At 37.8% G+C, this 24,156-nt stretch overlaps 1 protein-coding gene across 3 annotated transcripts in view; it reads left to right on the forward strand.

Moving 5' to 3' along the window:
- Positions 1–24,156, forward strand: part of ANO3 (anoctamin 3) — a 429,104-nt gene that overhangs the window by 136,180 nt on the left and 268,768 nt on the right. The window contains exon 1 of one of the 3 annotated variants that reach the window (XM_043908242.1): positions 17,915–18,117. The exons of 1 other annotated variant lie outside the window; for it this stretch is intronic. In XM_043908242.1, the coding sequence (XP_043764177.1) occupies positions 18,072–18,117 (46 nt within the window). In that variant the 5' untranslated portion in view covers positions 17,915–18,071. Of the gene's footprint in view, positions 1–17,914; positions 18,118–24,156 lie in introns of those variants that run through there. One more of the 3 variants, XM_043908249.1, reaches the window with a different exon arrangement.

Below are 24,156 nucleotides of genomic sequence, written 5' to 3' on the forward strand. Positions count from 1 at the left end.
GGGATGGCAGAGGATGAGATGGTTCGATGGCATCACCGACTCAATGGACATGGGTTTGGGTGAACTCCTGGTGTTGGTGATGGACACGGAGGCCTGGCGTGCTGCAGCTCATGGGGTCGCAAAGAGTTGGACACGACTGGGCAAATGAACTGAACTGAACTGAGTGACTTCACTTTCTTTCTTTCCAGTATTCTTGCCTGTGAAATCCCATAGACAGAGGAGCCTGACAGGCTACAGTTCATAGGGTTGCAAAGAGTTGGACACAACTGAGTGACTAAGCACGAAACGCAACTACATGGCAAGGAAGCCGACTGCATGGCCTGTAGAATCAGATTATCTGTGTTCAGATTTTGACTATGCATTTTCCTAGCTGCATGACTTTTAGTGTTTGCTTAATCCTTTTGTTCCTCAATTTCCTCATTTATAAGTTTGAGATAATATTATTGGTCTTATATGGCTAGTATTAGGATTGAGATAAGTGTTTTGCATGCTAAGGTCTCATTAAATATTAATTGTTATGTTCCTTACTAATGTTACTAATATTGTAAGTGGGGCAGCACACAAAATTCCTTTTGCCACAAGTGGATTTTTAGGAATGCCATGAAGAAATGTGAGTGGTCTCTTGGTATGATAAAGGAGAATGGAAAGTTGGCCATCTTTCTTTTTCCTTTTTTTCTTTCTTTGTCTTCTGTATGTTGATGGTTCCACTCTTCAAAGCTTCGATTGTCCAGGACCCTTGCTTCAAACCCATCTGGTGCTCAGAAATCATGGTTCTTTCCTTTTTTGAATGGCAATATGCAAGGAACAGGGAGTACAGGGAATAAATAAAATAAGTAACAAACTGACCCAAGTCATATTAGTAATGACTTTTTGTCCATTTTCAACAAGAGGTGATCAATGAATAAAATGAATACAGAAGCAAGAAATATAGACTTTATCTGGATAGTCAGATAACCTCCCAAACCAACAAGCATGCTCTATAAATACAAATGACTCCTCCTCCTCATCTTCATCATCAAGCCTTATAACATTTTATAGTTATTATATTTTAAAGTCACATTTACTTATTACTGAGTTTGACCCCAACAGTTTTATAAGTTAAATAAACATTGTTGCTTTTATTTTGCATGTAATTTTTGTGTCCTTTTTTATAAATTCTAGGCAGGTCTGTAAGTATGTTATTAAAAAAAAAAAGCTGTAGATAATCACACTTACCTATGATATTCAGATGGTGAGTAATCCATCTAGTCGTCTGTCAGTCCATAAATATTTAGTAATTGTATATTATTTCCTACCTCTTTATATATTATTTCATATCTCAGCCCACAAAAACCCACTTTAGTTGGGCAGAGTCCACTGTTTTGTCTAGTCTGTATCCTTCGTCCCTTTTTAAATCTCCTTAGCTTTTGTAAGACTCTGCTCTCATTGTTTTCAGCACCAATCTGAAAATCTTTGCTGCAAGCTACTTGAAAGAGGTTTACATGAAACTCAAAAAAGCATCTAAAATCTTTCAGGGTCTTTGCAGGAGTTGTGAGTGAGTTAGGCAGGCAGATTATAATATGACAAAGGGAATGATGAACGAAACTAAACCTCAACTTTAGGAGAAGTGTGACGAATTGAAGAGAGATGGGAGAGGAGGCACTGACAGTTCAGTCCCACTTGGCCCTTGACAAGTGATAATGAAGTTTCAGTTTTAACACTTGTCCCCAGTTTTTCAAGAGAAGTTGCAAATGAGGGCATTTGCCTAAATATTTCAATTTAGAATGTTGGCAACACTTTCTAATCCTTGAAAAAAAAAATAATGTGTAAGCCTAATAAAATGACCCTAAGTTCAGATTTATCCTTTATCTATCAACTTGAAACCTCTGCTTTATATACTTCTTTATATATATACTGCTTTATATACTTTTGAGGGACAATATAAAGAAAATGAAGACCTGTTAATACTGACTGTCTTTTATCAAGTGGCTAGTGAGTTACGACAGCATAGTTTGTCTCTTTATTCTGACAAAAGACCTCTCCTTTTCACCAGGGGCAGGGTTGACAATGGTGGTGGTGGTGTTTCAGTCACTAAGACGTGTCCAACTCTTGTGACCCTGTGAACTATAGCCCCCCTCCCCCCCCTTCCCCCCAAGCTCCTCTGTCCATGGGTTTTCCCAGGTAAGAATACTGGAATGGGTTGCCATTTCCTTCTCTAGGGCATCTTCCCAACCCAGGGATCAAAACAGTATGTCCTGCGCTGTAGGCAAGTTCTTTGCCACTAAGCCACCAGGGAGGGGCTTCCCTCATAACTCAGTTAGTAAAGAATTTGCCTGCAAAGCAGGAGACCCGGGATTGATTCCTGGATCGGGAAGATCCCCTGCAGAAGGAAATGGCAATCCTCTTCAGTATTCTTGCCTGGAGAATCCCATGGACAAAGGAGCCTGGCAGGCTACAGTCCATGGGGTCGCAAGTGTTGGACCCGACTTAGTGACTAAATCGCCACCAGCACCAAACCACCAGGGAAGCCTAGGATTGAGAATAGGAAGGGTGAATTGAGAATAAAATTATCTCCTGCTGCTCATGAATAAGGTGTCTATTGCTAGAATATTTGCTCTAGATGGGGGTCACCATAGCTTCTAATAGTTTTCTAGGGACAGTCCCTGTTTATACTTGCCTTCCCACCCAGTGTAATAAATTAATAGTTCCTTTTTCATACTTGAAATTATGCCAGTTAGGGAAATAAATTATGTGGTGACATCAGTGCTACTTAACGCATATCATAGCTATTGACAAACCAAAATCACTTGAATGCAGAGACACAGGTTAATAATAGTTGTTGGGTACTATAGGAGATCGGGCTTCTCTGGTGATTCAGTGGTAAAGAATCCACCTGCAATGTAGGAGATCCAGGTTCGATCCCTGGGTAAAGAAGATCCTCTGGAGGAGGGAATGGCAACCCACTTCTGTATTCTTGCCTGGAGAATCCCATACACAGAGGAGCCTGGTGGGCTACAGTCCATGGAGTTGCAAAGAGCTGGACATGACTAAAACTACTTAGCACTAGCTGAAATAAAACAGTTGTACTGTCTAGACTCAAAACCAGGTTAGCTGACTTTAGAATCAGAGTTCTTTCCATAACCTAGGCTGTTTAAAATTTTATATTGAACTTGAGAAACCTATTTTACAGATAACGGAACTAAGGCTAAGAGAAAAATGTACTCAGGTACATCCCTTAGGAAGTAAGAGAGCACAGATTTTAACTAAGAGCTTTTGAGGTCAAGGCTACGTACTTCCCTAGCTGTATCCCTATTTGGAAACCCAAGATCAAGCATTACACTATACATGACAATTACTACACTAAAGGTACAATTTGATGATGCATGTGTTAAGGGAAATAGACTCATAGAATAGGACTAATAGTTGGGGAGACAAGAGTAACTAGCATAAAAGAATCAGAACAACTCATGATTCTATATAATTAAGTGCTGAATTATTTTGTAAGGATAAAGAAGTTCAGAAGAGACTCCATGTGGGCTGGTATATTCAGGAAAGAGGTGGCACATCAATTGTGCTTTGGAGAACTTGAGTGATGAATAGCAGGTGGAGAACATTTCCATGAGAGAAACAAAGAGAAGTATTTTTGGTTGTTTTTATGAGGCAGATCAAGGAATATATTCTGACCCAAACTGAGAGCCTGTGCTGGGGAATCAAGAGAAATCTGGTGGAAAAACTGAGTTGGGCCAGCTTTTGAGAATTTTTTTAATGTTTAATTTTGTTTTAGCCATACATATATATATATAACTTTACATAAATGCATAAATATGGTTATATACATGCCTTTGAATATATAGTCTTTTTTTCTTTTCCCCTTTTTGGGATTCCTCCTCTTCCTTTCTCGTATACAGCCGTGTTACCTGCCCACACCCATGTTAATAGCCTGGTATGTAGTTTTGTGTGTATTTTAATAATGCACACATATTCAAACAATCAGACAGGTTTCATGATAGGATAAATTATAATTTAACATGTTGCTGAGTCTGAGTTTTGTTTCCACTGTTTTTCTACCAAGATCAGTGATGCAATAAACATTCTGACATTTAGGTCATTATTTATGGCTTCTGTGTTTGTATGGGATATACTTTGAGGAGGTGGATTATTGGTTAAAATAGACTCTCATACATCACAATTCCAAAGCAATATATGAAAGAAAGCTTTTCTCAACATCCCCTTTAAAAATAGGTATCATGGCTCCTTTCCATTTTTGTTAATGTGCAGAGCTTAAAAATATACCTAGTTATTTTAACTTATATTTCCCTGACTGCTGGAGAAAATGTATTTCCCATTTAAAATTTTTTATGACTTTTTAGATTATGATATGAGAATGCAGTCTGTAAATACTCTACATTTTTCTTTTCTTTTGTTTTTTGTGTCTCTCTTTTTCTCTCTACCTTCTTTTAAATTTGTCAGTCTAGGTTTAACAGGGGAAGCAGAATGAGAAATACTTTAAGTATCATGGAATAGGGATTTATTTTAGAAATTTGAATTTACCCAACTATAGGAGATTTTAAGGAAAAAAGTGGTCCAAAGAGGGCTGTTGGGTGACCCTATAAAAGCCACTAACCAGCTCTTCTGTAGCACTGGTATGGCCGACAATCAGGGAACATGGAGTGGGACGATGATGGCGCACTGCATGGAACAGCTGTTGCTAGTACCTGCTGGTGGCATTGCTTTTCTGTAGGAAAATAAAAAAAGAGCTGGACATGGTGCCAACAACAATAAGGGCTGAGTGCACTTCTGTGTCATTCTTTCATTGCTTGTACACATAACGACATTCCAAGTGCAGTAGCTGCTGCTTTCCTCCAGCTTTCCTAGTCACGCACTAATTTCTGTCTTGATTAACTTTAACCTGGAACCACACAAGGAAGGCAACTCTGGAAAACTTAGCTGCGGCTTAGTGAGGTTGACACAAAAGGTGTTGTTACAGTTTGTTCACAAAATACAAAGATAATATATGTTCTTATAAACTTCTGTTAAATGTTCATTGATTGTGAAAAGTCATTTAGATCATTCTGTGTTTACTTTGTAGTTGTGGCTCATGGACTTGGTTGTTCTGTAGCATGTGGGAATCTCCCTGGATGAGGGATTGAACTTGTGTCCCTTGCATTGCTAGACAGATTCTTAACCACTGGACCATCAGGAAAGCCCCTCTGTTTGCCTCTTGTTTTATCCTCTTCTGAATAAAAGAAGGCATTAAGATTGTTTTCAGTTTTCCTGACTCATTCTCCCTTCCCTCGTTAGACTTCTATAACATTTTTACTTCCCTACTCTCAACTACCTGGATTTGTTGAAAGAATTGATAACTAAGTGGAATTTGTCTTATAGTGTTTCTCTTCTTTAAATTATCTTTTAATAGGTCTTATATTAAGTATCCCTAGAAAATGCATTATTATTAACTTGCATGTAATTCAATAAATATATAAGCATGATACTACTACTGTATTATTTTACTCTTCTTTTATCTTGAGGTTTCTTTTCTAATTTATCTCTCTTTTTTCTTCTCTTTCCTTAAGGGTTTAATCAAAGTATGTAAGTTAAATATATTACTCAATTTACTGCAAATCCTTAAATGTCTTACTATACTTGAGAATACATTATATCCTGTCTAGGTATGTGACTTAGGTTTGAAGTCATTTCATCATCAGTCTGAAGGAACTATTCCAGCTTGCATCATTGCAGATTAGAAAGTCTGATGGCAGTCTATTTCCTCTTTTCCTTTCTCAATATTTTAATGATTCCAAGGTGACAAAACCTAATTTGGGGACTGGAAAATATAGTTACTAGCATTGACAAGCAAACTTTCATGAAAGGAAACATGCACATTCATTTTTTATTTTGTAAAATGTGACAATATTTTTTTTAAATGGTCTACCATTGTTTTACGATAAAACACCATAAACTTGGAAGACTTGAAACTTCAAACATATAAGGCTTATATAACCATTTGCTACTTACTCTTAAAGTAATTATAAAGATGTACTGTTTCTTCTCCTATAAAGCTTGCAAAAATTAAAATTATACATCCCTACTGAATTTGGCATATAGATTCCAGTATATATTTGTTTAATGTAAGGAAAAGTAATACATAGTTTTCGCCTCTTACCTATAGAAATTATAGGAAGGGAAAAAGACCTTTCTTTCATATAAAATGTGATTTATTGATTATTTTCAAGGTAATATAATGTGATCAACTATTCTGTGATGCTAAATAGATTCTTTAGATTTAATGAGTACAAAGGTTATAAATGGAAGATTTATTACCGATATGTAAATGGTTTCAAGTAGCAATATTCATTTTTAAAGCAGATTTAATGGTATCTCATTAAATAATTCAATAATTTTTCATCCTATAACTTTTGTTTTGGCAAAGTCTGTGTCTCTTCATCACATTACAATGTTTAATTTCAGATCCCACTCAAGTTCATGTTGCACAAAGCTTCTATTTGTAGATTTATATCCGTGAGGATTTTCTGTGCTATTCCGACTATTTTCCTTCAGAGGAAAAAGAGGAATGACCCTAGTAAAGCCAGCCATATGCATGATATATTTGAAGTCAGAGCACATGAAATTCTCTTCCAGCACACAAGAAGCCTGGAATATGAGGAACAGAACAGACCTTAAGGAGTACCTAATCCATCAGTCTTATTATAGATGAGACATTTTGGGCCAAGAAGGCAAGATGATTTTCACAAGGTTAGCATGCCAATTTATAGGCCCGGGTAAGTGGATAGGCTATAGACTCCCAAAGCAATGCCCTCCTTCCACATTTTTCTGCTAGGTTAAAAAAGGGGTCTCCATGGCCAATTGCTGAGTTTGTTTTTCAATTTCAAATCTGTACTATTACTGGATTAAAATGGCATAATGGTATTTTATATCAAGAGTATTTAAAAATACTTGTTATCATTAGGTATTTCTTTTTTACGTTTACTTTTATAACATAAGCAATACATTTTTGATAACTAAAGTGACTATATAATTTGCTGTCCAAGACAGAGGACTTTTTAAAGTTTGAGGCTATTAATAATTACACTGCAACAAAAGGCAGCCTAGAATATAAAATCACTCTAGGAATAGATGGAGAATAAGGTTAAAATATTAGAAAGTAAAATAAAAATATTCAGTTCACTGGTATTTCCTCCATGCAGACTTAGCTCTAATTTTAGTTCTTTCATAGATATACCTATGTATATGTGACTTTTTACAAAGGCGGATCTCACATTGAAATATTATTTTGCAGTTTGTTCTTATTAGTAAAACATATGTCAAACATTTTTTCCAGGAAATAAGCATTTATGCACACTATATTTTTAATGGATTTTTTAGTATTACATTGTTAATATCTTTGGACAAATGACAAGCCAGCAGACATATTCCTTGCTCAACAGAGTTGGTTATGTTCAAATAGAGACCCCAGTTTGTTCACACCCAGTCACTCCAGCTTCTCAGAGGTTAAGCATATATTACCTTTGAAAAGTAATTTGGTAAATACAAAATCTTCCTCCATTTTTACCTTCCTATTGGCAAGCACCCAACAACCAACAACAGCACAGGCCTACACCAGTCAGGTCTGGCCATCAAACTATCAGAAGAGATTCTAGTCACACCCAGAATCAGTTCCACCACATCCAGAACACCAGCTGAGCATCACCTGTGCTCAAAAGCATAAGAACTCAATAAAATGTAGTTGAGTAGTTGATACGACCAGAGTGTCAGTTTAAGAATTTACAAAGATGAGCAGACATAGAAAATAAAGCAATAATTATTGCATTCTTGGGTTTTCATAAAAAAAACAGTCTATGAGATTATCTGCCTGGAATAAATAAAATTACAAGGAAGGCAAATCCATAGTCTTGCATCCAAAACTTAAAAGGTAATTAAAGACTTAGATTTGAATATCTTGTTACTAGATTGTTCTGACACATACTATAAAGCAGTTGGGTATCAGAGAAAACCCTCTACTCAGCAGATGTATATTTGATTCGTTTTTACATGCCAGACTACCTTTTAGGCAATGTAAGAAATTTTAAAAAAAAATTGGGTAAGTACAAAGTCTTCCCTAAAGTATTTCTTCTGAACTAGAAGAAAAGTGTATGCCTACTTTAAAAAGCTTAATGCTGATTCATGTTGATGCATGGCAAAAACCATCACAATATTGTAAAGTAATTATCCTCTAATTAAAAATGGCAACCCATTCAAGTATTCATGCCTGGAAAACCCCGCAGACAGAGGAGGCTAGTGGACCACAGTCCAAAGGGTCGCAAAGAGTCAGATATGACTAAGAGCATCTAAGCACAAAAAAAACATAATATTAAAAAAAAAAGCTTATACATATAATGCATGGTAGAAACATATGCTTTGAAAAGATGTTAGTCATATCCTCTAGGGATTATAGGAGGTTAAATTCACATCTAACTGGCTTTATAGTGGATGGGTATGGATAAAGGAAGCCATCATCCTGAAGATAGTATTGTTCTGGGGCCTTGAAGAATGGGTAGGGGGTGAAAATACTTACGAGTCAGATAGGAGTTTTAGAATGAACATTCCATGTGGAGGAAACAGCAGCAGCAAAGCATATCTTCCAGGCCTGAGGAAGAAATCCATTGTAGGATCAAAGCAGTTTATAAAGGAAAGCCTTGGAAACAAGACTGGGAAGTGGTGAGAGCAGATCATGGAGCTGCTGGAGCGGTAGAGCAGTAAACCTGGACTGTATTCTCTAAGCAGCTTGAAGAAGTAACTGTTAAGTTTTTCAGCAGGGTCATACAATCTGTGGTTTAAGCCATCACCTTTATCCCATACATCTGCCTTCTCTTGAGGTTGTCTTCTCCAGCAAATCATTTTGTGTTGTCTCTGATGTTGAAGCTGAAACTCCAATACTTTGGCCACCTATTGCAAAGAGCTGATTCATTGGAAAAGACCCTGATGCTGGAAAAGATTGAGGGCAGGAGGAGAAGGGGACGACAGAGAATGAGATGGTTGGATGGCATCACTGACTCGATGGACATGGGTTTGGGTGGACTCTGGGAGTTTGTTATGGACAGAGAGGCCAGGCATGCTGCAGTTCATGGGGTCGCAAAGAGTCAGACACGACTGAGCAACTGAACTGAACTGAACTGAACTTGAAAATACTTGTGATAAAAAACTTATCAGGTGGAATTCAGAGAAGATGGAGATGCTGATTTTCCTCCATTGCTTTCTTTTAGTCACATGAATCCATCAGGAATGTTATTCCTAAATGCTTCTCTGAACATTTAGTCTGGATTTTAGCAGGTCTAACCTGCCTAATTCTGTTGTTATATAGTCACATATGGCCAGGAACCATTGACTTTGGGGGAAGCAGTTGTTAAATTGCCCTCCACCCTTCCATTTATCACAGCATATCACTTTTTTTGTGTGTGTGTGTGTGCTTAATGGAACTGAGATTTATTTATTTTTCTGTGTGTCTTTTTTTTTTAATTAATTAATTTATTTTTTTCAGTGGGTTTTGTCCTACATTGACATGAATCAGCAATAGATTTACACGTATTCCCCATCCCGATCCCCCCTCCCCCCTCCCTCTCCACCCGAGCATATCACTTTTTTAAAGAGTTTTGTTTTTTTTTTGCTTTTGAATAGGGAGAGCCACTAGAACAAAAAAAGTAATTAATGCATATATGTATATATATGTATATATATATACACATACATACATACATATATATATATATATGAAAATGAAGGAACTAAACAACATTTTTTTCTTGAAGTCATTTCACATTTTAAAATTCATTGCTTTCTTTACTTATTCATTAGTAAGCATTTATTAAGCATGTGTGACAGGAACTATACTGGTCTCAGAAGAAACAGATATTCTACAGTCAGCTCTCAAAGAGACTCTCCCACCCATAATGTCTTCCAGGGAGATAGCGCCTTCACTGTCTGTTACTCTTTGTAGATAAATCCATGCTGATGTGACTCGTTTATTTTATTTTGCCCATTAATACCTTAAATAACTGGGTTCTAGAAAGGGAGTAACCTCAAAGAGAATTTCTGTCTCTATTTCTGTTTGCACTTAGGCAGAGAAGCAGAATTGGCAATTTCAATTAAGTCAGTGATTCCAGAGCTGAAGAGGTAAACAAGTAAACTCTCTTTCCCTGTGACAGAGTGCGGTATGGGGAAGTCACAACGGGCTGAGCTGAGGGTCATATTTCAGAATTCAAAGGAATACGAGGCCTCTCAGTTACATAAAGATCAGAGTCCTTTACTTCTCTGGGAGGCAACAGTTAGCATGGGGCCTTATAAATTAATTACTTAAGGAGGACAGGAGACAGGTGGTGACCTGTGGGAGGGCACATGCAGCAGAAACCTCAACAAGGAAAAAAAAAAAGCCATGTTCCAAGATGGAAAAAGAAAGAAACTCAGAGTTATAGAAAGATAGATATGGAGGGATTTTTAAAGATACATGTATTTAATAAATTTAAAATCAATGTTGCATAATATATACAAAATATGAACATGACAAACATATATGGAGGAATTGAAAAAATCTACTCTTATCCCAACTTGCAAAATTAATGATTCTGGACATTTTTGGTATGTTTCTTTCTAGTCTTTTTTTCCCCCTGTTTTGCAAATTATAGTCAAGAACATATATTATAGTCAGGAACACATTAACCATGCCCCCTTATTGAAAATTACATAAAATAAATATTTTTCATTATTAAAATTTGAGGAAAGGAACTTGCTCAAGAGGAGACATCTAGCAAGTAAGGAAGTCAAGGTTTAAACCCAAGCAGGCCACCTCTGACTCTGAACCTCTGTGTTCTATATTCTGCTTACAGCACTATGGTGAACATGTATCAGTGATTCCAATAATCTCATTTTCATGATTATTCCTAGAAGTGGATTATCTCCCTTCCTTCCTCTTTTTATTGCTTTCTTCCTTTTGTTCATTCATTCACTCATGTGAAGCACTGTGTTAAGCACGGTGGTTGGTTCTGGGTTTACAAACTTAAAGACACATTAGCCATTCACAAAGAGCAGCTGTATCTAAAGGGAAGGCAGACATATAAACAAATAATTTCAAGATATACATGTATTTTTCTCTCAGAAAATTTTGGAATCATTTTACTCTGCATATTTTCCACTTTGTATTAAATTGCAAGAAATTTTTAAAGATGTGAAGAAGTCCAAAATGGAAAACAATAAGAAAAACAAGCCATTTAGTTTAGCTTTCCCTAATGAGGCTATTTAATATGCTTTCTTAAACTGTCTGCAGTAGAGATGTCAGTATAAACTATTTCTTTTTAACAAATCATAGACTTGTTTTTCAGAAAAGTCTTTGTTTAAACACCTCTTTTTGTACTCCCCACTCCCCAAACACACAAACTCTCTTTCTTTAATTACACCACAGAAACACAGACACAGACACACAGCCTTTCCTTCTCTTTGCATTGCTTTTCCTGTAAAGCAGATGGTGCTAGAAATTTCCAAGGCCCCTCACAAAGCTGTTCCTCTAGCAACCTTCCTTAAAACACTGATTTTAAAACAAGCAAAGATGTTCTTTGTGTCCCTTGCTAGTCAATCTGTCAGTCCAGCCTAAAATGTTTCTAATTAAAAGCAGTCAATTTTATGAGAAGATAATTTAATCTTAGATGCACTGCAGAGGTTTGGGTACAAGGGTGCTAGGAATAATGCCAAACTACTTTTTTGGGAAAAAAATAATGAAGCTAAATTCTTTCTAATGAGGTTCAAATTCTTAGTCATCCCTAGATCCCGTGCATGCATTCTTGCCTCCTGCTGATGTGTGGTTGGAGAAAATCAGACATCAGCAGAATGAAGTTGTTCTAGAAAATTGAAAATGTTACCTATATCTGGAGTATAGGTAGAGTAGAACCAGAGGCTTTTAATTCTTGCAACTGTTCCTCCTGATCATGAATTGGATTACTGCTCACATTTCAAAAATATTTATGATTCAAACCCAGTGATTTAAAAGGATTTGAAAAGGAAGATCAACTCCATTGGGATCATAATTATAATAATAGTATCTAATGTTTGAGGTGTGTTAGTTGTCTGTCATAAACTAGCCCTTAAATACATTATCTAATATTCACCTATGAGAATCGGGCTGTATTAAATTCCAGTGAGTTGTGTTGTATCAGAATGACCTACCAGTTGTATTAGAATTTTAATGAAATGAGCAAAGTGTAACAAAAACATCCTCAGGTAAGTGATTTATGGCTTTGGCTCTCAGTGCCCTCTTCAATAGAAATATCTCTAAAAGGACCCTTTGTGGAGATTGAAGAGTGGAGATTTGTTCCAAATCTTCAGTTGGAGATAAACTCACATTGAGTTCATTCTTCTGGCCAAATATTAATCGTAATAATATTTTCTTGGTTTCTGCCTCCTGAGCTCTTACTGAAAGCTCAACATTTTCCTCTGTAGGACCTTCCTTCATTCAAGAAGGCTGCATATCCTTTGCTATGGCTCCCACTGAGAGTGAAATCCAGTGTCACTCTTGTTGCTTCAGATGACTTCAGGCCCGGTCACTGAAAACTCAGGAGACTCCGAGTCAGAACCACCAGGCTGACCCGAGGGAACCCATAAAATACCATGAGAGATAATAATAAATTTCAGTCTTAAGCCTCTACTTTCAGAGTGGTTTGTTATGATGTCATATATAACTGGAACATCTGCTTGTGCAAAACTGCATTCCTATTACTGTCCTTATATCATGAACCATAGGTGAAATCAAAGAGCATATGCTAGTGGCTCGACCTGTCTGAGGTTTTGAAATTTTTGATATCTATGTATCCTTCTCTCTTTTATCTACCTTTATTTGGATCTTTCACCTGATTCTGAGTTGATCTCATAAAACTTTAAAACTCAGGAAATATTAGACTCTTTTGTTGTGTGTCTATTCTGCAATATGTTACATCTTCCAGAAGGAACTTGAGAAGTTTGAAATCAGGAAGCACTAGTAAGAGGAAAAGAGACTGTACCAAAAAGTGTGTTGAGCAGGCCCCTAATTCTGTTCTGGCCACTGTGGCCTTCTGAAAGTGACTTCATGTCTTTAGGTATCATGTGCCTTCCTTTCTCTCTCAAGGTGTTGCTTTACGTGTTTCTTTACGTGATAATTCTTTGTTGTGCTGAGCTTCAGTTTCTTTTATAATATTCAGATAATGATAGTCTACCCACTTTATAGTTCTTTTATGAGGATTAAATTCAGTATCTCAAATAGCATTTTTTCAGCACCTGTTACCTGTTGTTGTTGTTTAGTTGTGTCTGACTCTTTGTGAACCCATGGACTGCAGCTGACCAGGCTTCCCTGTCCTAAACTACCTCCAGGAGTTTGCTCAAACTCAAGTGTCAATGATGCCATCCAACCATCTCATCCTCTGTCATCCCCTTCTCCTCCTGCTTTCAGTCTTTCCCAGCATCAGGGTCTTTTCTAGTGAATTGGCTCTTGGCATCAGGTAGCCCAAGTATTGGAGCTTCAGTTTCAGAATCAGTCCTTCCAATGAATATTCAGGGTTGCTTTCCTTTAGGATTGACTGGTTTGATCTCCTGACATCCAAGGGACTCTTGAGTCTTCTCCAGCACCACAGTTCGAAAGCACCAATTCTTTGGTGCTCAGGCTTCTTTATGGTCCAACTCTCACATCCATACCTGACTACTGAAAAGGTTCAGAGCCCATATCATATATGATCCAGTCTCAGTAACTGAAATACAAGAGGAGAACTCAAGTGTAATGTACTAGACTTTAACATTGTTTATCTAAAAACCCATTCTACTGGATAAGTGGAGGTTATTCATATTTTCCATATTCAACTTTAGCAGGAAAAATAAAACTGTCCCTGCATCTGCCATTGCATTCCTCTTAGAGCAGAAACCAACTTTGCCCTTCTATAAGTGCTGGTGTTTCAGACCAATTTTTAGAAAATCAGTCTGTTCCTAGATATAAGCAGCCTCAAAACTTGAAAAAGAGTGAATTACTTGTAGTTATGAGTCATTAAGATCATTTTTATATATTTTTTCTGTTTATTCTTGCTACCTCTTCTTGATATCTTCTGCTTCTGTTAGGTCCATACCATTTCTGTCCTTTATTGTGCCCGTCTTTGCATGAAATATTCCCTTGGTAGCTCTGATTTTCTTGAAGAGCTTTCTAGTCTTTCCCATTCTATTGTTTTCCTCTATTTCTTTGCACTGATCACTTAGGAAGGCTTTCTTAACTCTCCTTGCTTTTCTTTGGAACTACATTCAGATGGGTATATCTTTGTTTATTCCGTTGCCTTTAGCCTCTCCTCTTTTCTCACCTATTTGTAAGGCCTCAATTTTGCCTTTTTGCATTTCTTTTTCTTGGGGATGGTCTTGATCACTACCTACTGTACAATGTCATGAACCTCCATTCATAGTTCTTCAGGCAGTCTATCAAATCTAATCCATTGAGTCTTTTTGTCATGCCCACTGTATAATCATAAGGGGTTTGATTTAGGTCATACCTGAATGGTCTAGTGGTTTTCCCTACTTTTTCCAGTTTAAGTCTGAATTTGGCAATAAGGAGTTCATACTCTGAACCACAGGCTGCTCCCACTCTTGTTTTTGCTGACTGTATAGAGCGTCTCCATCTTCAGCTGCAAAGAATATAATCAGTCTGATTTTGGTATTGACCATCTGGTAATATCCATGTGTAGAGTGCTCTCTTGTGTTGTTGGAAGAGGGTGTTTGCTATCATCAGTGTGTTCTCTTAGCAAAACTCTGTTAGTCTTTGCCCTGCTTCATTCTGTACTCCAAGGCCAAACTTGGCTGTTACTCTGCTCCTGCTGCTAAGTCACGTCAGTCGTGTCCGACTCTGTGTGACCCCATAGACTGCAGCCCACCAGGCTCCCATCCCTGGGATTCTCCAGGCAAGAATACTAGAGTGGGTTGCCATTTCCTTCTCCAGTGCATGAAAGTGGAAAGTGAAAGTGAAGTCGCTCAGTCGTGTCCAACTCTTTGCAACCCCATGGACTGTAGCCTACCAGGCTCCTCCGTCCATGGGATTTCCCAGGCAAAAGTACTGGAGTGGGGTGCCATTGCCTTCTCCTGGCTGTTACTCTAGGTATCTCTTAACTTCCTACTTTTGCATTCCAGTCTCCTCTGGTGAAAAGGACATATATATTTTTTTTCTTTGGTATTAGTTCTATAAGGTCTTGTAAGTCTTCATAGAACCATTCAATTTCATCTTCTTCAGCATTAGTGACTGGGGCATAGACTTGGATTACTGTGATGTTGAATGGTTTGTCTTGGAAACAGACCAAGTTCATTCTGTTGTTTTTGATATTGCATCCAAGTACTGCATTTTGGACTCTTTTGTTGACTATGAGGGCTACTCCATTTCTTCTAAGGGATTCTTGCCTGCAGTAGTAGATATAATGGTCATCTGAATTAAATTTGCACATTCCAGTCCATTTTAGTTCACTGATTCCTAAAATGTTGATGTTCACTCTTGCCATCTCCTGTTTGACCAATTTACCTTGATTCCTGGACCTAACATTCCAGGTTCCTGTTGTTTTTTATAACCTCAGACGTTATTTCCATCAGTCACACCCACCAGTCAGAACAGCTGGGTGTTGTTTTTGCTTTGGCTCCATCTCTTTTTTCTTTCTGGAGTTACTTCCCCACTCTTCTCCAGTAGCATATTGGGCACCTACTGACATGGGAAATTCATCTTTCAGTGTAATATCTTTCTGCCTTTTCATACTGTTCATGGGGTTTTCAGGTCAATACTGAAGTGGTTTGTCATTCCCTTCTCTAGTGGACCACATTTTGTCAGAACTCTCCACTATGACCCGCCCATCTTGGGTGGCCCTATAAGGCATGGCTCATAGTTTCATTGAGTTAGACAAGGCTGTGGTCCATGTGATCAGTTTAGTTAGTTTTCTGTGATTGTAGTTTTCATTCTGTCTGCCCTCTGATCGAGAAGGATAAGAGGCTTATGGAAGCTTCCTGATGGGAGAGACTGACTGTGGGGGAAACTGGGTCTTGTTCTGATGGGTGCGTCCATACTCAGTAAATCTTTTTTTTTTTTTTTTAATCTTTAATCCAATCCTCTGTTGATGACCCAGTTCTTAATGCCCCAGATAACCACGATGGTGTGATCACTCACCTAGAGCCGCACATCCTGAGTGTAAAATCAAGTGGGTCTTAGGAAGTATCACTACAAATAAACCTAGTGGAGGCGATGGAATTCCAGTTGAGCTATTTCAAATCCTAAAAGATGATGCTGTGAAAGTGCTGCTCTCAGTATGCCAGCTAATTTGCAAAACTCAGCAGTGGCCACAGGACTGGAAAAGGTCAGTTTTCATTCCAATCCCCAAGAAAGGCAATACCAAAGAATGTTCAAACTACTGCACAATGCATTCATCTCACATGCTAGCAAAGTAATGCTCAAAATTCTCCAAGTGAGGCTCCAACAGTACATGAACCGAGAACTTCCAGGTGTTCAAACTGGATATAGAAAAGGCAGAGGAATCAGAGATGAAATTGCCAATATCTGTTGTATCACAGAAAAAGCAAGGGAGTTCCAGAAAACATCTACTTCTGCTTTATTGATTACACCAAAGACTTTGGCTGTTTGGATCACAACAAACTGTGGAAAATTCTTAAAGAGATGGGAATCCCAGACCACCTTACTTGCCTCCTGAGAAATCTGTATGCAGGTTAAGAAGCAACAGTTAGAATTGGATATGGAACAATGGATTGATACCCAATTGGGAAAGGAGTATGTCAAGGCTGTATATTGTCAACCTGCTGATTTAACTTATATGCAGAGTACAGCATATGAAATGCTGGGCTGGATGAAGCACAAGCTGTAATCAAGATTTCTGGGAGAAATATCAATAACCTCAAGATATGCAGATGAAACCACTCTTATTGCAGAAAGCGAAGAAGCACTAAACAGCCTCTTGATGAAAGTGAAAGAGGAGAGTGTAAAAGCTGGCTTAAAACTCATCTTTCAAAAAATGAAGATCGTGGCATCCAGTCCCTTCACTTCATGGCAAATAACTGGGGAAATAATGGAAACAGTGTTAAACAGCAATAAAGAAAACTTTATGTTCTTGGGCTCCAAATCACTGCAGATAGTGACTGCAGCCATGAAATTAAAAGACGCTTGCTCCTTGGAAGAAAAGCTATGGCAAACCTAGACAGCATATTAAAAAACAGAGACATTACTTTGCCAACAAAGATCTGTCTAGTCAAAGCTATGGTTTTTCCAGTAGTCGTGTATGGATGTGAGAGTTGGACCATAAAGAAGGCTGAGCCCTGAAGAATTGATTCTTTTGAAATGTGCTGTTGGAGAAGCCTCTTGAGACTCCCTTGAACTGAAAGGAGATCAAACCAGTGAATCCTGAAGGAAGTCAGTCCTGAATATTCATTGGAAGGACTGATGCTGAAGCTGAAGCTCCAATATTTTGGCTACCTGGTGTGAACAGCTGACTCATTGGAAAAGACCCTGATGTTGGGCAAGACTGAAGGCAGGAGGAGAAGGGGACTACAGGGGATGAGATAGTTGGATGGCATCACCAACTCGATGGACATGAGTTTAAGCAAGCTCTGGGAGTCGGTGATGGACAGGGAAGCCTGGCGTGCTGCAGTCCATGGGGTCGCAGAGTCGGGCACGACGGAGCGACTGAACTGAACCGAACTGAACTTGCGGTTCTAGAGACTTGCTGCAATTTATTTACAAACTCTAGAAGTACTCCCTTCCCACACCCGGCATACCCCGCATAACGCCCACCCACACTGCGGCACTGGACACTTTGGGTATGCGAGGCTGTTCCTCCAGTAGCCGCTAAGGGGAGCCGGACGCTGGACCGCCCTCGCTGTTGCCATGACAACAGTGGGCGCGCTGTCTAGGGAGCTAAGTGCCGGCAAAAGCAGGTGTCTGATTGCAGTGCGCTCGCTGTTGTTCCGGGATTGCATTGAGCCTCGGAGGCTCTCACAGAGTCTGCATACTGTTACTCCACCTTTCCCTCGGACAGCTTCCTAAACCGGCGGGGACGCACTGAGTGAAAATGGTCCATCATTCAGGCTCGATTCAGTCCTTTAAACAGCAGAAAGGTCAGTCGGAATCTTGGTCCCCCCCTCTCTGTGGGCGTCACGTCCCGTCTGCATGCCCTTGCAGTTGTGTAGGAGCATCCTTTCCAGACTAATGCGTCGCAGAGGTGGAGAACTCTGTGAAGTTTTTTTAAAAAATGTTCTTCTTCTTTTTTTTAATGCCACTTCACTTTGCATCCGAAATGAGTCTGATCTCTGAGCCTCCGCACGGTCCCTGGGAAAAGCGGAATTCGTCATTTCAGAGACTGTAATGTCTATCTCTTCTAAGATTCTGTCAATGCATTGCAGTAAACCAGCTTAGTAGGAGTTGTTCTACCAACCCAATTGCGCTCTGAGATTTGAAAACTGAGATACTGGCCCAGGTTTGCCCCAGCCTGTGACTCAGATGGTTAATAAGCTCCACATAAGTGGATCTATTTAAGACGATTTTACACAATCCTAGGATAAATTAATTTTTGGACAGTTCTAGAAGTTGGCCTGTTGAAGGGGCTCCGAAACTTTCTCAGAAAATTCAATTTTTCCCTTGTCGTTATGCTTGATTCTGGGTTTCAGGATTTTATTATTGTTAGTAGATTCCTCTGATAGGTTCTCTTGTCTTATCTCTCTCTGCCTTTCCTTCAAATTTCTTCCTAGATACAGTGGTGAGTCTATATATGTTCATAGTCAAATCAAGATTTTTTTTTCAAGCTATTCTCACCCTTTGGTCCTTGTTCATTATTTTATTTAAAAGCTTTGTAATAGATCACATATTTTAGATATGTTTCCAGGTTTCTGGAGTTTGTCCTAAAATTATTAAATAGCATAATTGCCATTTTTAAAAAATTAATGATGATAATTATGTCATAGTTGATCATATGGTACCTAAGATATGTAAATTCTGGAATAGTAGATTTGTTCATGCAAAGTGAAGTAAATAAGGAGTTCCCTGGTGGCCTAGTGGTGAGAATCCTGGGCTTTCACTGCCATGGCCAAGGTTCAGTCCCTGGTCTGGAAACCGAGGTCTCACAAGCTATGCATCATGGTCAAAAAAAAAAAAAAGGTGACATATACATTTAATTAAGTATTCCTACTGCCCCATGCCTAGATGTTATTCATGTTTGTTTTTGTTTTTTTGGCCAACAGTTGTTTCTTTGGAGATATTTGCCTTTTTCTAAGCAAAAACTGTTGAATCCACCAGGGATAATTTAGGAGCTATCCCTGTATTAGGCAAATTATGGACTGAGTGAGGTTTGAATGGCATAGTTTTATACTCTCTTCAAGTCCAAGTTCTCTAGGTTATTTTGCAAATATGTTGAAGTTGGAAGTGAGATGAGAGATTGGGTAGACAAAAAATTCAACTTGTATGCAATTCCATTTCAAATCTAAATGTTCCAAAGAAAATTTAGTTGTTCCAAAAGTTGCGTTCCGTTTAATCATTGTTTTAAACACATACAAACATTCAGAATGAAGAAAGTATAGGAACTTTGCACCAGATTGATATGGTTAATAATCCTCCCCTGAAGCATGGGTGCTATGGGTAACTTATTTCTGGGACCTGAACTATTGAATTAGCCCTCACACAACTTATATATGAATACATATTGTGTTTTTAAAAGCAAATAATTGCCAACTCTAGGACCAACTGTCATTGTTTCCATTATGATGCATTATGAACATTGGTTCCATTATGATGCATTATGAGCCATCTATTTTCAAGCTTCCTTTACTTTTTGGCACAAAAAGCAACTTTAGCAGAAGGATAAATGCAGAGAGCAGGAGGGATAGGAAAGAAGTATCATTAAAGTGGTTTTAGTTCATTGTTAACCCTGAATGGACTTTTCAAAAAGACATACCAAACATAGGCTTAACTGTTTTAATTTTACAAAGAGGGAGGAGTAAAACAATATTCTGGATGCTTTCTTACCCAGGAAGTGTGAGACGGAAAGCTTTTAGGGATGCTTTTCATTGTAACATTAACCTGAAAACTGCACATTAAAGAGGAGAAAATTGTGTACTGTAACTCTAGTGTCCTAAATCCTAAGCCTGCCATTATAATTAGCTTAGAAACCTTGAGTGAAGTTTTTAACTTATTTGGACTTTTCTTCATATATAAATGTGAAAAAAGTGAGCACCTGAACACCATGGTCTTCCTCTGGTCTATGGGAAGGGCAGGTGCAATGAAAGAGATAATTTTTTTTCCCCCTGGGCCAGATAAAGTGGAAAGCACTGCTTTTAGTTTACTTTTGGGACATAATTTGGATTAGTAAAGCAATTTATGAGGATTATTTTTATCTTAAGTGATATCAATGTCTTTTGTGGTTTTGATTTCAACTTTGTAATACCTAGAAATAGCCTGAGATATTCAGAAAAACTGTTATTATAAAACTTTAAAAATGTTCACTAACTTGATAAACAAGCATACAGTAATGAAACTCTCAGCAAGCTTCAAGATGTTCCAATATATGTGAGAAATATGTAGTAATCAATCATTGATCCAAACATTGATATCACTCAGTGTTTTAAATAAATCAATATGGATGTTAAAATATTTATCTTTAGATTAATCTATCTTCTTCATTTTTAGCCTTGGATTTTTATCCTACGTATCCTACTAACAAATTACATTTGTTAATATCTCTCTAAACCTCAATCACCACCACTGTGAAATAAAGATAATAATATATATGTTGCAAAGTACCTTAGTTTGTCTGGCACATGACTGGGGTTCAAAATGTAGTAAACAATAACAAAAACAGTAGCAATAATAGTTTTTCTTCCCAGTCTCATTCATTTTTTTTGACTTCTTAGGAGTTAAAAAAAACACAGACCTTCAGTGATTTCCTTATAATTCATTGCCCTTTACTTTCCTTAGTCTCACTTATTGTTGTTACTTTAGGGTTTCTTAGGGAAAACTGGATTCCAGAGCATCTAAGGATTCCTCCCAGTAGTCTTGAGTCCTGAACTATTCAACTCATATGACCATGCCTTAGGAAAACTTCACCTAAATTCCCATAAAAGTAAATTTAGAAATTAAATTCTTTTCATAATTTTAAAATTCCTTTGCAAATAAATTGCATTTATTCACTACCGACTTACCTCATATTTAGCAGGTTCTTGCTGTGTGCCAGGGACTATGCTTAGTGGTAGCAATATTAAGGACACTTTCATTCCCAAGACTGTTGCTGCAGAAACCTCCTTCAGAGAACTTTGTACAGTAGGAAGTATGAGAGGCTTGCCGAACACCACCTTTATGTAAATTATAGAGAGCTTTGTATTTTTCTAAGAAGATACTGACACTCTGTTTCTTGGCCATGTCAGTTAAGTTTTGTTTTCTGAAGAAAAGACCCACATATGTTGCTGATTTTTATTTAAATTTTATTAATAGATTGTTTCATTAAGAGGCATAAGAAGGAAGCAAAAAATGTGAGAATCCTCAGCTAGAGTGGGGGGAGTGTTGGGATGGGATTTTTGCAACTGTATTCCTGAAGTCCCAAAGGTGAATGAGTATATTATGCTTACAGACAACTGGGAGTGTGTGTTTGCCTTTGACTTAGCACATGTTGGAGGAACTTACTAGCTGGCAAGTCATCATTGATTTCTGATGCAGATCCAACTGCTCCTCAGCCTGTTTGCTTTGTTTCACTTGATTTAAAATGGACTCGTGTGTCACCCAAGAGTGGGCGGGAAAAAGACAATGATAGTTCTGGCTTCTGGTGACTGTTATTTACCAATGCAGCCAGTAAGACTTTCAGAGAAGCCATAGGTCACAGCAAACACAGCCTGTCCCAGAAAGCTTGGATTTAACGGGATCATCAGAAGTGGTTAAGTGATTCATCATTATCGTAAAGGACATTTGGTTAAACATGAGGAGTGTTTATAATATCTCCACAGAATCAAATACTGCCTACCCAAATAAGTTATGTGGTAATAGTAATCTTTACACTTACATGGGAATTGGCAGGCCACAGGCACTTTCATTCTCTTTTTCTTAAAATAAATTATTCACTACTGCGGGGGCCCACCGGTCGAGCGTCTCAGCAACCAGCTTGCTTTGTGTCTAGTTTCTGCTTCACAAGACCTAGAAGGGAGGGTGTTGGGGAGAATATCTGGTTTCAGAATTTCTGGCATCCACTGTTTAAGCCTCCTTTTCCCTTCACTGATATTTTTAGGATCTAGAATCTTCCTATACTCTCACCCTAGTGAATCTAGAAAAAATCTAAAGCCATTTATGCAATGACAGAAATGCATTCACACATTTGTAGTAACTCTCCCTGGTATTTTGACAGTCTGTTCCTTTATTTATGACTGAAGAAGGGAAGGCATTGTCTCTTGTTAAAATACTTGCCAGCTATATAGGGAAAACGTTGGGGAAGATATTTTAATGTCAGAAAATTATTCTGACTGGTCCTTAGGCACAGACTGGTACTCAGGCTGGTACTGAGTATCACCCTGATCATCAGAAAGGATTGAGTGTCTAATCTAATCGAGAGCCCCTCAGGTATTCTGCTCTCTTCATTTTTACCCTTCCCTTTCTTTCCCTTTCCACAGGCGATTTCTTAGATATTTATGACTTTAGTTATAGATAATCTCCTAGTAACTATGAATCAAACTGTGAATAGAATAAAGAGATATTTCAGTCCAAAAAGCAAACATATGTTTCTAGGATCATCTCTTTAAAAATCCCATGTATCACAAACGGCTTAGAGGAATTGCCATGTTACTTCAAAGTAAGAACATTGATGTTTAAAATGATAGTTTTTAATTAGCAACAGTAGTATATATTATACAATAAATATATATCTTATAGTAGGAATGAAGACAAGTGGTAAAGTTTAAAAGCAATTCCATCCAAATTAATTATAATGTAAATATGTGTTTATGAAAGCTATCTAGAAATTCAAGTATCCAAAGCTTCATATTTCCTCAGAGGTCTAGAGAGCTGAAATTTTCATCTCAATGTAGAGTTTAACATTATACTGTGAGCATGATGTTACTGGAAAAAAATATTGGGGTTGATTATCACAGCTGACCCTTGAACAACATGAGTTTGGACTGTATGGGTCTAGTTACATGTGGTTTTCTTTCAACAGTAAATACTACAGTATTACACGATCTACAGTTGGTTGAATTCACAGATACAGAACCGTGGATACAGAGGAACCAGATATTTAGTGGCGAACTGTAAATTATACGTGGGTTTTTGACTGCATGGAGAGTCAGCACCCTAACCCTCATATTGTACAAGGGTCAACTGGGTATAAATTAACCTATCAAAGGAAACCCAAATCTATAAGCATAGCAAAGCTTGACCTTCTTCTATTTATTACTTTGGCATTTTACCATTGCTCAGATGTTTAGAAAATACTAGTATTTGCAGATTAATGTAAAGTAATCGTACCTTGATGAGAAGTGTTGACTCAGTTTTTCCTGTTATTGAATCCTGTCTTTTCCTCTATAACTCTGGGTATTTACCTAACAAAGACTGGGTTGTTAGGTTCCTTATCCAAAATTTTGGGATAATAATCTTCATCTCTCAGGAATGCGGTGAAGGATAGTAACAAAAACAGAAACAAAAAAAAGCTGCTAACGTTGTGTGAATACTATCACTATCCTCTATCCCCAAAACTTAAAAGTACACTGCATTATTTTATAATGACTAAAACTTTAGCAGATAGATACATATATATATATTTTCTATTTTCAAGGTGAGGGAATTAAGGTTTAGATGTTATATGCATTGCCAAGTTAACTCTTAATGAGTTCAAGGCAGAGTTCTAAGATCTCTGAGCTTGATCGTGGTCAGCTCACTCCCTTCTGCGGCCTTAGTGAAGTGAAAAGTTTAAACAGAATGATCCTCATTATACCTTCTGACTTCCTCAGAAGTTACAGAAGTATAAAATCATATTCTAAACCTGACAGATCATTAGTACAACCAATCCAACCTTCCCTTCATTTATTGCCTTTCCTCCTAAATTGCATGGGAAAGCAGCAGTTACTTCCTACATGGCAACTCAGCAGGCATGTAAGAAGCCTGTACTAGCTGCAGGACTCAGGTTTATCAAA

The sequence above is a fragment of the Cervus elaphus genome, chromosome 1 (assembly GCF_910594005.1).
Source record: "Cervus elaphus chromosome 1, mCerEla1.1, whole genome shotgun sequence".
In the NCBI taxonomy this organism is placed as follows: domain Eukaryota; kingdom Metazoa; phylum Chordata; class Mammalia; order Artiodactyla; family Cervidae; genus Cervus; species Cervus elaphus.